The sequence below is a fragment of the Leptinotarsa decemlineata genome, unplaced genomic scaffold (genome assembly GCF_025532065.1).
Source record: "Leptinotarsa decemlineata unplaced genomic scaffold, Ldec_3_MD MMD2_tig00000010_RagTag_RagTag, whole genome shotgun sequence".
Classification (NCBI taxonomy): Eukaryota; Metazoa; Arthropoda; class Insecta; order Coleoptera; family Chrysomelidae; genus Leptinotarsa; species Leptinotarsa decemlineata.
This window is the reverse complement of record NW_027412538.1, coordinates 1,402,880-1,418,483: the sequence shown is the minus strand read 5'-3', so window position 1 is coordinate 1,418,483 and position 15,604 is coordinate 1,402,880. Positions and strand designations below refer to the sequence as shown.

At 34.9% G+C, this 15,604-nt stretch overlaps 2 protein-coding genes across 5 annotated transcripts in view; both read right to left on the bottom strand.

The window, feature by feature from the left end:
* The window catches only part of LOC111507119 (5-oxoprolinase), a 137,383-nt gene extending 130,697 nt beyond the window's left edge, over window positions 1-6,686 (bottom strand). For 2 of the 4 annotated variants that reach the window (XM_074171239.1, XM_074171242.1), the window contains exon 1: window positions 1,154-1,267. The gene's annotated coding sequence lies outside the window, so the exon portion shown is untranslated. Of the gene's footprint in view, window positions 1-1,153; window positions 1,379-6,582 lie in introns of those variants that run through there. The other 2 variants (XM_074171240.1, XM_074171241.1) reach the window with 2 other exon arrangements.
* Window positions 6,687-7,922: 1,236 nt separating this feature from the next.
* Pgi (glucose-6-phosphate isomerase) lies at window positions 7,923-15,130 on the bottom strand. Its single transcript, XM_023162358.2, has 7 exons — window positions 14,811-15,130; window positions 14,060-14,368; window positions 13,118-13,391; window positions 12,799-13,038; window positions 10,086-10,250; window positions 8,296-8,659; window positions 7,923-8,226 (listed from the first exon to the last, which is right to left on the bottom strand). Exons 1-7 carry the CDS (start codon window positions 15,038-15,040, stop codon window positions 8,039-8,041), a joined length of 1,770 nt encoding a protein of 589 aa, XP_023018126.1. The 5' UTR covers window positions 15,041-15,130; the 3' UTR covers window positions 7,923-8,038.
* Window positions 15,131-15,604: the final 474 nt, after the last annotated feature.

Genomic DNA, 15,604 nt, shown 5'->3' with positions numbered 1-15,604 from the left:
TGAAGAGTATGAGAAAAAAAATCCTCTGATTTTCGCCATCGAATTAGCCAAGTAAGTACACTTCAATTTAAAGATTATATTCTGGAAGTAGCTCTGACACGGACTCGTGACGATACTACAGCAAAAGCTGTTCTTGCTCGACTCGAATTCGAATATGATTTAGTTGCTGCGGAAGCTAAATATCATCATGATTGCTATGCTTCTTTCATGAAACCTAAAATTTCTTTTATCTTTTCAATTTCTGCTAATATCCATTATTTTGCAATAGTTTCAAATCAAACAGGATCACAACTGACCCGTGGGAAAGGCCTGCTGGGGAAACCACGTTAAAAAAAGCGCTAAGTGGAAACATGTGCATATTATGACGGAAACATGTGCATATTATGACGATTACAACTTTCACAACTTTTTGAATCGTTATATCTCAAAAACGGTAGCTCGTAGGAAAAAAAGTATTGATACATTTTTTGTGAATAATTTTATGATCTACAATTTTTGTCTCAAGTATTTTTATGATAAAACTGAAAATCGCGAAAAACTTTTCCATACAAGCTTAATGATTTTCAGCTTGGTGGAAATTTAGGTAGCTTCGAATGTCTAAATTGACCGCACTAAAAGTCGAAAGGGTGTGTATTAGGCATCAGTTTTAACACACTCGCGAAATCTTGGGATCAAGTGATCCCAAGTGATGTAAGTGATGTAAGTTCTGATATCGTTTATATTTTGGAAGATTTGCTTCTAAAATTTGCATTGGAGCAAACTCTTATTTTTATTAATCTGAACCGTTCGCAGTGCGAATCGTAGTTTGATATTAGAGTTAAGTAGTAGTAGTAGTAGTAGTTAGTAGTAGAGTTAGTAGAGTTAAGTTACTTTTAGGATATAATGAGGCAAACATGACATTTTTATAGACAAATCTAGGATTTCTCAAAAGTTCATTGAAAATTGAAAATAACTATTTTTGATAAGTACATAAGACTCATATTTTTTTAATCATTCATATAATTCTTATTGTTTGATGTTGATATGATATATTGGATAGCAGCCTTCAAATTATCAAGATGGACTCTATTGAAACACCTGTCTATGCCGGCAAATTTTACATCCTCTATAAATTCCCATACAATGGGAATATTACGACTGATGTAAAACTTACCGAATATTACCTAATAATTCACTCACAATCCCACTGGAAACGAGAATAATATTTTACAATATATGCAAATGTACCTACTCACTTTTTCCGTACAGTACAAATATTCACTTTAATCAATTATATTAATATTGTCATCACTCTACGATAGATATGACCCTGTTTGAATATGAGTAAATAATATATTTAATTCTCAACTAACATATAGATAACACATTGTCAGATAATGGTACAGTTAATTCATTTCAAGAGTGGTTAATAAAAATATTCTCAAACGTCTGACGTAGTAGAGTCTCTAATAAAATATTTTTTTTCAAATGGTCAGAGCGGTTTGTTTGAAGTTCAGTACATTGTTTAAATGTAATTTACTGAATGGTGAATGATCAAGCTCCCATTATTAAAAAATGGAAAGATTGGAAACTAGAAATTGGAAATCCAGAAAACACCGTCAACATGACACCATCATATAACCCTGGATGAAGTTCAAAAAGTTCTTGTGGATTCGAAGAACTTTGCTGCACAATACCCAGATGGGCAGATACTAATTAATGAAAAAATGTCAAGTACTCACCACCACATGTTTGGAGAGCGAGCTGCAGATTCTGGAGTGATTTGTCGGGGGGCGGAGAGTTATCATCCCCAAAAACTGAGATATGTCGGTTCAAAAGAGTTACAGAAAAATAATATAGAAGAATTCTTATCGTAAGCTATTTACGGAAATCTTAGTAACACGAATACTCTCCGCTGTTAGGTTAGGTCCAAAGTGAGTGTGTCTATTCGACTCTCCACCGCAACCCGCAAGGATTTATTGTGGCTCACACATGTTCACACTCGACCAAATAAACCCAGCTTCTCAACGAAGCCGATTAGTTTGTATGGTGAGTGGTCTTTCAGGTCAGATGGTAAGAGTACGGCTCTGCCGAACTCTAACTCTAAAAACCTGGTTCAGTCCCCAACGGGGCAGGCACAAAGTTTGTGCTCTGCTGTTTTATCATTTTCCAAACAGAGGCGACACACACTGTCTTCCGACAGTCCGAGCTTCTGTATATGATGATTCAAATGACAGTGACCTGTAAGAAGGCCTGTTAGACATCGTAGTTCATCCCTACTCTAGTCCAACAACTATTTGGTATCAAGCTTCGAAGGGTAAATAAACGCCTTAGAGTGAGCCAATCCTGAAAAATTCTGCCAGAAGTCCATAAACCTTCTCGCCATCCAGGTGTTCAATCTTCGTTTGGCAAAGCCTAAAGCGATCCAATGACAGGTTCTGGTTCGATGAAGCTGCTTGCAGCACCCTCCTTTGCAAGGGAGTCAACAGCCTCATTGCTTGTCAGGCCAGTATGGCCAGGAATCCAGACCAGAGACAATCTATCAAGTCTTCATATCAAGAAGAGTCGTTTTTGCTAATTTGCTACCAATTTAGACGTTACTCGGTAGCAGCCAAGATCTTCCAACGCCGCTTGACTGTCCGAGAATATTTTTATTGACTTATTTATGAGGTTGGATTCTTCCAATCTTCCCGCACACAATTCAGTAGCGTAAATTTCCGCTTGAAATACAGTCGCATAGACTCCTAGGCAGGTTGATATCTCTGTTCTGGGTCTGTCCATGTGTGAACCAACAACTATCTGCTCTCAATATTTCCTTCTCCCGGAGGATCGAGTCCTCTCTACTCGAGAACTTTCTGCTATTGCTACAATACAAATGAGTGGAAAGGGTTGCTGGATTTGATGAAAATATTCAGTATGAGTGTAACATCAATATGGCCTGGTTTAGTTGAAGTATGATGCCTTGCGGTACCTTTCTAAATAGTGAGATATACTGAACAACTGGTGTAACAGAAGCTATAATCCGAACGGATTGATGAGGAGGGTGATTGGCAATAGAATATGTTCTATTCGCCACAGAAATATGCAATGGGCATATATCATCCTATATTTTTAAAACGTAGCAGGCTATCTTCAGAAGGAATATTCCTTTCAGGTGACTCCCACATTTCTCCTGCTTTTCGCCGTTAAACAAACTGATTTTAGAATGTTTTCAAAATTTATCGTTTTAAAGGCAAACAAAATTTTAACCTAGATATCGGAAAGATGTTGATTGGTGGAACAACGTCACTCATAAGAAATAGGTACACTGAAGAACTCTCTGCACAGAGAATATCATCACAAAATTCTATACAGTGCCCGTCATAAGTGTTCCCCCCCCCCTATCTAACTTGTTACTGGACTCTTGTTAGGAAAATCACCGACACGTCGATTTTTTTTCTACAGTGTACATTTTTGTATGAATAGTTCACCCCTAATTGCATTTCTTACTGGAGGGGAGCAACCCTCCGCATATAGGGTGGTCAGTGATGGCTCATTTCAAAGGGGGGTTTTATTCTCTTTTCAACCGTGCAAAGAATTACACCACAAACAGGAAGGCAACTAAACTAACACTAACTTTTCCTGTTATTGAAGTAAATGTTCAAAAATTCCCCATTGACCTCCTGGCAGAAATAGAGTATATTTTTAGTTTCAGTCCTGACGCTTTGCAAAGTATCGCGAGTAATTGTTGCACACACTTCCGTAATCCGCGCACGTAACTCCCGAATAGAGTGACAGTGAGTCCCGTAGACTTTAGTTTTTAGGTAACCCCGTAGAAAGAAACCTAAAGTCCTCACAGCAACTTCAAAATGAGGAGGAGCTCCATCTTGTTGCAGAACAATGTCCATGTGGGATTCGTCTAAATATTTTCGACAGTTACCACTATCAGAGGATCTATCGCTGTTTCCAGCATTACCTAATAGAGGGCACCAGTCAGATTTTCCTCAATTAATAACGGACCTATAATGTTGGTCACCCAGTATTCCTGCCCACATATTATTTTTTTTTTGGGAAACTGGTTATGAGTTTCACGAAAAAGTCAAGGATTTTCATCGGACCAATACCTCACATTTTGTCTATAAACGTGGCCGTTTAAAAAAAGTTGCCTCATAACTGAAACAAATGTGTTTCAAATAGCTATGATTTTGCAAAATATTGTTAGAGACAATTTCACAATATTCTAGACGGTGGTCTGGATAATCTTCTGTCAGTTCATGCACCATTTTTATTTTGTGGCGATGAAATTTATTTTTTTAGAACTGTCAATACCGTCATCTGCGTCATCAAGGCAACAGTTCTAATCGATGAGGGCGGATTATTTACAAACTCGCTCATAATGTCCATTTGTTTATCTTTTCCTGTAGTTGATCGCCCAGAACGTGTTTTATTTTGCACACTGCCGTTCTCATAAAATTTTTCCACTGACTGTTTGAAATAATATATATCAATAGGGATATCTGGAAAACGTTCATTGAACATTCGTACAGCCTCCTGATAATTGCGATGAGCCTCACCAAAAATAACAATTGCCTCGCATTTCTCATTTAAACGCACGTGGTTGTTTGAAGATGAATAGCAAGCACAACAACCAGAATACACTGACTCGCACTCTCCGTGGTATCAGTTTCATGTATTGACCATTCATCCCCAAACATCCAAAAACACCTACAAAAACATGCAAGTAATATCCAAGCAAATGACAAATGTGTCTCACTTGACGTCTGAACCAAAACCGATACCATACAGGGCTGAATTTTCAATTCTAAGGGTGATTGCGCTACGTTAATTGTCGTTATTCTTAAACAATCAAACTTTTGAATTAATTTAGCAAATTTCAGTTCCTTGCACGGTTGAATAGAGAATAAAACCCCTATCAAATGAGCTAGCACTCACCACCTCATGTTATTTAAATTTTTCGAAAGGGTTGCTCCCCTCCAGTAAGGAGTGAAATTAGGGGTGAACTGTTGTACATTGTAGAAATAAAAAATCGAAGTATCATTTAAAGAATGTAACAAATTATTACAAGTGGAATATTTTTAGAGGAGATTAAGCTCTGGGAAAAAAAGTTTTTTGTCTTTCTCTCAATGTTTCCAAACGTCAGAACTGCAATACTCTTCTCGAAGCGCGTTTCCCCAAGTTGTCGTCTTCAGGAAATGAATTAATCTACTTCATCTAATAAGAAATAGAAATGAATATAGAAAAATATCCTGTGGGACAAGCTAGTAAAACTATCTTTCCCAATCGAATGTCATTCTTGATTATTTCAATTTGGGTATTCAAGAAACACTTTGTTGTGAGATTTTTACCAAATGTCAGTATATAGACCTATGTTTCACATTATGAAACATAGGCTATGTTTATTGTTTGGAGTTGTGTGTTGTGAGTTGTTTAATTTTGAATTTATTAGAGTAATGTTTTTGGTGCCATTATTATAAACATAAGAAACGGATAGACAGATAAAATAAATTACTTTCGCTACCAAGAAGCAGAACAGAATCAAATTTCAGTGTTCGGTGTTTGTGAAAACGTCTAACGGAACTTTGTTTCTATATTAACCTCCGACTTAAATCTAATGTTTTCGATAGACGTCGTATGTGGTCAGCAGAGATGATTGAATAAAGAAAGATGAATGTTGAATATATTACAATAACTCAATGTATATATTATATTCCAGATACCTAAGATAAGTAATAGAGACGATTGTAGACGGTAGGGAGATATCCTACTAAGAAATATCTTACCGTAATGCCCATTCTTGAACAAGAGAGAAAATAATGTTGTGGTTCTCCCAATACAATTTTATTACCCCTGAGTTTTGCAGCGCCATCTTGTAGCAATGCTTTCCCTTTAAGCTAATATGAACCTCATTGCATCGAGCAGGATTTCCATCTGGATGGTTGTTATTTTTTGCCATCAATATTGACCAGATATTTCTTTAAATTTCTGTCGTAAACAAAAACCAAAACAGTGGAAAGATTTTTTCATTTCAAATCACCTACAATATCTTCTTTCACGATGTTATCCGTTACGTGACAAAACACCTTTTTTCTGATTGGCGTAACCACAACTTAATTCTGTGATGTAATCAGACAATGATATCATACAATAATCATTCTGTGATGATTTTCGTAATCTCAAATCTCAACTCAAAATGACAGCTTTTCAAAAATTCCAAAGGAAGATTACTATACCATTCATAAATACGTCAATTGAGTTCTCCTTCCTGGTCAAATGCGCAATGCGCCTAAATGGAAGCAATGGTCATGAATACTCAAAAAGATTTCCATAGGAGTATAATATTTACTTAGGTATATCAGTATTAAGACGAATAAATAGCAATAAGCTTACACATTGAATGTATTCAAAGGAAACAGTTGGTACCAGAAAATTTCAAAAAATCAAGAAATTCGGATAATGAAATATAACACTGATTACCTCCACCCACCACTATTTTGTTTGGTTAGAATACCGTCGCAAAGCAAATTTATAGTAAACATTAGTTTCAATCCTTGGTGAATGGCAGTAAAAAATGTATGAAAGAAAAATTATAGTCGCTGAACTTACCACAAAAATCTTTTTTTAATTTTTTTGACCACTCAAAAATAGATATAGGTACTGTTCGAAAGCTAAAATTTAGGTTATTCCTACATTTAATATATGTCCTTCAAATGATAGTAGGAATTAATAAATCAGATATCAGTGGCGTAGTTATAATTGATTACAGAATCCAGGCACAATTCAGTACCTATATTTGCAGTTAAAACAAAAAAAAATTGCTGAAATTGCATAGACCATGCATGAAATATCAACAGATGGATACACACTTAATGAAAAGCTTGGTACATCTGTTGAAAGGACTTGACATACAAACTGTGGGATTACTGCTGGTCTCTAGCTAGAGATACCACTGGCAGAAGTTAATCCACACAACTTTAGTGACCAACGTTTATATTTCAATAACTGTTTCTAATACTAGTTTCTCAACGAGCCTTTATTTCATTTAAAACTGCTCATCGACATAGGGTGTCTAAACTGTATGAAGTTTTCCAGCTGTTTGTACTTTTTGAAAAAGAACCGGTTTTACAAAGAGGGTGGTGGAACTATGTGAATATTTGGCTCTCAGGTGCAATCTTAGAGCATAAAAAAGGGAGATACCATTGGCAAAACCATAAAACTCAGAAATCCAGAATTCGTTGTACTATGCAAAACTACTAGTTTATAATCGTCTCATTATATTCTTAACTTATACTTGATAATTCTAAGAGGAAGTTAATTTGATGGCCAATCAATATTTGTTGATTTTCAAACATTTAAACAAATATATCTTATAGAAAGTTCAATATTTTTATAGTCATATAATAGAAACTAATAACAGAAGGTTATCTTACAAGTTTGAACTTTAAAGCTTCAGAAGTATAGAAGAAAAGTCATATTTTCAAAGTATGATTAGGTATACAAAATAATTCAGGTAAGTATTTATAGCTTGGCAAATCTAGCTGTGCCTCTGAATATTGGATGCGCAGTAGATCAGCCGGCACAGTGGGGCAAGAGCTCATTAACATCGAGGAACTCGTGTAGCCAACATAAGTAAAATTGTAAACAATATTGTATTTTGAATTTGAAGGTTCAAAAACCACCCGCTGAGGCCATAGTGGTTTGTGTGCAAAGTGGCCAAAGACGTATTGTAAAGGTTAAAACGCCCAAAGAAATGTTTAAGGACCTTAACTCTAATACGACATTTAAAACATAGTTTTATATCTCAACATTTCGGTTGGTCAGAAACTGCTGTTGCAATTGAACTCTGAACGGGCATTTACAACATGGTAACTTTTAATAATCTAAACTAAAAAATACAGACGCTTGGAGTTCTACTTTTATTCCATATTTACCCAAAAACAAAATACTAATGAATAAATATTTTATTTAAAACAAAGTATACAACCAATATATTTTGCCCAAAATGAGCAAGTATAAATTATTTTCGTCACAATGACAGTACATAAAAACCTCTCGGAAAAATTTATCTGCTAGCTTTTATAAAGTTTATGAGACCATTGGTGGAGCCATCATGAGACGATACAGGACTGTTATCTCGCAGTTCTGGTTCGATGGCTTTAGCCAACTGTTTCCCCAGCTCAACGCCCCATTGGTCAAAGGAATTTATATCCCAAATAATTCCCTGAGTGAAGATCTTGTGCTCATATAGTGCTAAAAAAGAAAAGAAGATTTTCAACTCAATCAAAATTGTTTTTGAGTAATTTCATTTCAATATATTACCAATCAATACACCCAATGTGAAGGGCGTAACCTTCTTCAGCACGATACTATTAGTGGGCCTATTCCCCTGGAACACTTTGTGAGGCAGTATTTTCTCTAACTCCTCCCCTTGCAGACCCTGCTTCTGAAGCTCAGCTCTAGCCTGATCTTCTGTTTTTCCTGTCATGAGAGCTTCAGTTTGTGCCAAGAAATTAGCCAACAGGATGTTGTGATGCACACCATTATTTATGGGGTTGTGAGTTTGTGCAGGAGCAATGAAGTCTGCAGGAATGGTTCGTGTACCTTGATGAATCAGTTGATAGAAAGCATGTTGACCATTTGTGCCAGGTTCTCCCCACACTATTGGACCAGTGGAATAATCCACCTGAATAATGAGTTGAATAAATATTCATTCAGTCGTTACATTATCAGAATAGGTGTGAGCCACATTAAACCCTTGCATGTTGCGGTGGAGGGTCGAATAGACCCACCCACTTTAGACCTAACCTAACCTACATTATCAGAAACACCAACAATGTTGCATTAGAAAAGATTTGCAAAAAATCTAATGAACGATATGAATTTAGGTTTGGTAAATCTTATATGAAAAATTATATTGAAAATGTGATTCAGCTAACTCTCTAACCAATAACTAACATCTACTGAATATTCCTTAATAATTCAAAATTTTAAAACACAAACCACAATTGAACGTGTCTTCATTTGAACACATAACTAAGGCACTATCATTAAAATTAAAATCATTGAAATCGCTGTCTAATTAGGCCTAACAAATGCCAGAGGAGTCAACACCTATTTCCATGAATATTTACCCGATTGTTAACCACTCCTAAGCTTTTTATTATTATCATTTTTACTATGAATATAGGATGACTAATGGTTAATGCTATCCACTAAAAAGTATATTTTAATGACTTGAGTACACGAATTATAGAATCTGTTAATCTACCTTATTCAAGTAATTCAACTATCCATATAGGTATTGAATGCAGACAATGTTTGTAGTCAAATATCTGTTTTGTAACATTCTTGTAGTCCAAACTACGCCAAAATATTGATGCATCTGGTGATGTTGGATGAATCACTTATTTATGGACTAAACTAAAGTATCTCATTCTAGAATGATAGTGACATTTTTTGGGTAGAACCTGAACTGAATTTTTGACAGAATGAAATAAAAAATTGTAAATTGAAAAGAAAATATATTTAGGAGAAATTAGTTTTTTGGTGAAGAAGGCTTTTACTTTTTACTTCTCCATAATTGAACATATGTTATGTTGTGGAGCGTGTTCCTACATTTGTTTCAAATTCATAACGAATGTTCGGAATGCAAACTGTAAAAAGAAAAAAAATATTGTCAGGTAATTCAATATTCATGAGTTGTTTTGAAAGGTGCTTTTCCTTTTATATTATTCAATGTTCATGTGAACGTATTTGGTTTTTCTGCTAGATTGTATCCAGATTCTATGCATATTTTACACATTTTTGTAAGGAGTTTTCATTATAATTTTCTTTCTTCCGTCCCTTAAATGTTTTCCACATTTTTCTGTTTAATTATAGAGAAGTATAAAGCCAAAACCTTTTTTTTTTCACAGAAAAATTAGCTTTTGCTCAAATCTCTTCAACAATGATATGTGGAGATTTGCTTGTAATTGATCTCTGAAATATTTTTTTGGCTCATTTGTTTATTTCAGTAGTGTTTCCAATCTTTTTTCAGAATATATGCCAAATTCAATATTTCAAATCCTCACAACATGACACGCATGAAATTGACTGTCATTTCCACTTACCAACTGACCACTTCTAGTAACATATTTGCCATTACTCTCCATATCACCTTGTTGAAAATAAGCAGCAAATCTGTGAAGGTATTGGTCATATGGAAGAAGAGCATGAGTTTCAGAGCCATAGAAGTTGTCATACCAAATACCCAACAAGGCGAGAATAACTGGAGCCTGAGAAAATATATTTTCAATTTAATCAAGTTCAATTAAACAAATGACAGAATAATATCATTAGTATAACTTAGTATCCTAGGAGGCATATCTGGAAAATGGAAAGAGGTATCTGTTTCTGAATTTATAAGATGTTCAGCATAAGTTTTATTCTCAAAAGAATGATACGATATTTGATGGAATCGGCCGATACTTGAACGTATTCAAGAAACACTTCATTGTAAGATTAGATAGAAGAGTTGGAAGGTAAGATAAAGCTGTGAATTTTTTAATAAGGTCAAAACAGAAGTATTCTGAATTAGTCAAGAAAAGTCAACTAGACAGTAGTTTCATCTCTCTGTATCTGTAGAGTAGGGAGGGTGAGTGTACGCCCACAGCACTTAGGCCACATGTGACCCATTGTACATCCTCCCAAGGAGTTGTCCTCCTAGGTCATCGTCCATCCTGTCCTTTCCAGGAAGGTGGACAGGTCACTGGGAGACATCTCCTTTATATCGGCAGGTGTAGGTCAAGACTCGCCGAACACACACTCTCTTACTGATGATAACTCCGGGCACTCGCACAGGACATGCCTGACAATCTCATCTTCCTGTTCACACATCCTGCATAGAGATGTGTCCACTAGTCCCATAATATGGAGGTGTTTCCTTAGTTGACAGTGGCCAGTTAAAAATCCTACTGTTGGGCGTAGATTTTTCCTGGTCATCGCCAGATATTTCTTCGACGCCAGCTTCCCAGGGTCGCCCAAGGTGATCCTGGCAAGATTACATCCTTTGATTCCATCCCATCTCTTTAAGGATTGAGCATGGATGTAACATTTGACTAGTTCCGCAATTGTCGAAGTCATCAGGGCGTAGGTGCCACTGGGTCCTAAAATTCTTAGTCCAGCCGCTTCCTTGGCTAAAGAGTCGGTAATGCGATTACCTTTACTCCTGTGGTGTACTTTAACCTACCTCAGAATAATGTTATTATCTACCGAAGCTTTGGCTAAATCTTCAATTTAATCGTTCAATTAAACAAATGACAATAATATTATCAGTATAACTTAGTATCCTAGGAGGCATATCTGGAAAATATAAAGTGATATCTGTTTCTAAATTTATAAGATGTTCAGCATGAGTTTTCTTTTCAAAAGAATGATCCGAAATTTGATGGAATCGGCCGATACGAAGAGATAGAAGATAAAATAAAGCTGTGAATTTAAGGTCAAAACAGAAGTATTCTGAATTAGTCAAGAAAAGTCAACTAGACAGTACTTTCATATTTCTCATGTATTTTTCACACAGCAATCTTTCTCATAAAAACTAAGATATCTTGGAATTTGTAAGTAGAACTTCAACTTCTAAGAAAATTACTTTTTCTTCACATCACATAATAATCCTTAAAAATAATTAACAATCGTTAGATCTTCTATCGACAATTTTTAATGATAGTACCAATTTCATATAATTCCAATGCATTTCTTGAAATCTGGACATGTTCCAACTTAACAAATTGTTTGCCTAATCTACACATTTTTCAATCTTTAGGATTAGGTTCAATAGAAAGCAAAAATTTCTTGTGAGGTTCCTATTACAACCTACATTCATCACATCAGATGCGATATAAGTTCAAGCTTTTTCGCAGGTCATGTATATTGGGTTATAGACTAAAACAAATCCAAAGAGGATTAATCATGTGGGTAGATTGACCAATGCAATTCAATAATTGTTGACTAGTTTTCCTTCCTTGCATCTCAGTTATCAATTGAAATATTCTTGTCTTAAACATTGTATTAACTCAAATTTGTAATGATGAAAGTTGTGAAGTTTTCAACATTCTCTGTATTCAAGACTTGCCGCCCTCTTGGTTTCAGACTCCCAGAAAAACAATTGTTCATTAGAAATATCACATATGGGTGTTTATCGAAATTAGAACAGTGAAGGTTTAATTCAGAACCATAGCAAGATAAGTCATCAATATAGAATGTATTAAAAGCATTCAATTGCAACAAAAAATTCTTGTATTGAATTCTCTTTTGTCATTGACTTTGAACATAAGCTCTATTTGTTTCCTCAGTTATTTTTGACTAATGTGTTCAATAGTTTTGGACCTAATGACAAAACACCTTCAGTGTATGGTTTCTAGTACAATAAACTGCATCACATATATGGGTTTCTTGCAATGACATAAGTGAGTAGAATTGGAAATGTGAAAGTAAAAGGTGCTCCTAAAGCATCCGGTGTACATAAAAAAGTATGTGTAATAAAGTACATTAAAAGTAACAGTCGATAGATATACCTTTCAAATTATTTATGACACAAAATATTGGCTGCAACAAAAATAGTGGAACCCCTAGTCTATAGGGGTCTATAATGAATAACACTTGCAACAATATAAATTTCAAAATACTACAGATTTAAAAGATGCATTTAAAGCTGTGAAAAAAATCACCTCTTCCCTTTACCAAAAATGTATATGAGGGACTCAAGCTGACTGATGCTTTATGATTTGTTGAGCTACATTAGTATGTATCCCATTGTTCCCTAAATTTGTTGTCATTACTTACATTTTTTTCTAATGGTGCAGTTTGAAAGTGTTTGTCAAGGTGGTGAGCACCATCTAGAAGTTGGCTAAAATTATCAAATCCAATAGATAAAGAAATACTAAGTCCAATGGCAGACCATAAAGAGTATCTTCCTCCCACCCAATCCCAGAATCCAAACATATTGGCAGTATCAATTCCAAATTCGGATACTTTGGCAGCGTTGGTGCTCAAAGCTACAAAGTGTTTGGCAACTGCGGCAGGCTAAAACCAAATTATACCTACTTTCAGTATAGAGCCTTTTTAATTTTTTATTGGATAAAACTGCAAAAAGTTGACCTACATCTTTAGCTGAGGCTAAAAACCAATCCTTGGCAGACTGTGCATTTGTACATGTTTCTTGAGTTGTGAAAGTTTTAGAGGCAATAATGAAAAGCACGGTTTCTGGTTCAATTTTCTTTAGCACTTCTGCTAGATGAGTGCCATCAATATTAGAGACAAAGTGTAACCGGAGGCCCTTATTATATGGTTTGAGGGCTTCTGTGACCATCAAAGGACCTAAATCAGAACCTCCAATCCCAATGTTAACAACATCAGTTATTTGCTTCCCAGAATACCTAAAAAAAAACAATATACAGGCCGATTCTTTCACCATGTGGTAACATTGCTATATTACAAACCGTAACAGATATGAACACGATTAAATGGGGAAAAAGGTAACTGTTGTAGGGAACAGTGCAAAGGTAAAAAAATTTACCAAAAACTTCAACCCTTATCAAGTTATACAAAGAAAACTAAAAATACTGTTTTTTTACAAATAGAATTGTTATTTCAGAAAATTTGAAAAAATGGGAAAGGAAAGTTTCACAGTATTTGAAATCTACTATAATGATATAACAACAAATCTCTGATTTAATTTTTTGTAACATGGCCTCCATCAACTTCTTCTTCAAATACGGACCTGTCTCTTTCATTACAAATATTGATAAAGCAATAAAATCATCGGTGGCATATCACACTTGATATTTTTAAAGCTTTCCATTTAAAACAACTAGTATCATCAGTGACAAAAATCGAACAGAAGAAAACATAATTTTATAGTAAATTTTTGGGGTAAAATAATGTATTACACATGACAAACTACATTGTATTCTTGAATTGATGACCTCTTTGTTGAATGCACGTGAGTTGTCTGTCCATACAATATCTGTGGCAATTTGCTAGCATGATGGGTGTAATGCTAACACAAGGAAAAAACCACAAAATTTACTATGCATATACTTACCCCCTCCATTGTCCACTGAGTACAGAATTAGTAAACTGCTTCATGTGTTCAAGAACTGCATTCACGTCAGGCATTACATCTTTTCCATCTACCAGTATAGGCCGATTTGAACGATTTCTCAGTGCAATATGAAGCACAGCTCTGTTCTCAGTGAAATTGATTTTACCTCCATTAAACATGATGTCTCTTGCTTCCTCGACTTTTCGTTCTTTTGCCAGATTGAGAAGAAGTTGCATTGTTTGATCATCAATTCGGTTTTTGGAGTAATCAATAAGGATGTCGCCATCATTAGGAGTGGCAAGTTTCAAACTGAAATATTTAGAGAATATTTTAAGGAAATGATGGTTCCATTTCGAAAATATTTAAAGTAGGCCATGACTTGCAAATGTAATGCAGGTCATGTGCAACTCAAATTAGAAATAACACATATTTATAAAACTGAGAATGACCATTCCTTATTCGTAAATGTATTTTATTATTCACTAAAATTTCCTTCAGTAAAATTTTCAATTGGTTCTTACTGGTTTTTACACCAGTACTTCTAAATATTGATATGCGTATCACATAATATTGAATTTTCATGTAGAACTTCCCTCAAGAAAAACATCGGAACTGTAAAAAATTTGAATAAATGTATGTTTTCACATTTTACATGAAAAAAAGGAATTCAAGGAAGTTAAGTCAATGTCACTGAAGGTCATTCAAGACAGGCAAGCTGAAGACTGGATACTTATGGAGTTTATAAACTCACCTGAATTTATTAAATCTATTAGGATCTTGCGCGAACAAGTCTTTAATAACTAAATCATTGCCCGATTTGTTATAATATTCTTGAAGAGTCTGCCAAGCACAGGTAGTTGTTAAAAAAGGTTTTTCATCCATGTCGGCTATTGGAAAAGGTGTAGGACAAGGGGGAGATTTCAAACTTTGAGCAGCGCGCGCACGACATTTGGGACCAGTAGCGGGACATTTTAAATCCATGGCGGGGATGTATTTAACGATATCACAACAAAATTTTATTGATTTTTTAGTCAAATTCTTAGTTTCAGTTGTTACAGATGTTACAATGTCATTTTGAATCGAAACGTAATGCTGTGACAGATTGTGCCAATACATAATTGTTTTTTTGTCTCTGAATTTCGTATTTTTTCCATAGGAATATTTAGTTAGAGTTGTAAGTTGCATGACTTTATTTCAATTGTAATCGAAAATTTCAAAATGAAAGTGCTGACTCTAAAACCAAGTATTACAAGTTACTGTTGCTTATTTCTGTTTTGAATTGGGAAAAAAATTACCAAAAAGGGCGCTAGTAGGTATGTTCAACAATGGTGACATCTAACGATAAAAAACTGTTCCGTACAGTCGTTTGTATCTCAAGTTATTCAATTGTAGATTTGTGAGAGTAGTGTTTTCTATGCAATCATTATAAACGTAGAACATAGCCTTTTTTTATTTTTTTAATGATTGTAAAAAAGACTTCACATGAATTTGTGTTTGTTCCAAGCCGTATTTTCATTTATGCGACCATTCCAAAAACAATGAAAT

Excerpts from the sequence above, each read along its gene's own strand:
- Pgi (XM_023162358.2), bottom strand. The coding sequence starts at position 15,040 with ATGGATTTAAAATGTCCCGCTACTGGTCCCAAATGTCGTGCGCGCGCT. Across the intron at positions 13,392-14,059 it reads CTCAGTGGACAATGGAGGGG|GTATTCTGGGAAGCAAATAA; the intron begins GTAAGTATATGC and ends GTTTTTTTTTAG. Across the intron at positions 13,039-13,117 it reads TTTTAGCCTCAGCTAAAGAT|CCTGCCGCAGTTGCCAAACA; the intron begins GTAGGTCAACTT and ends ATTTGGTTTTAG.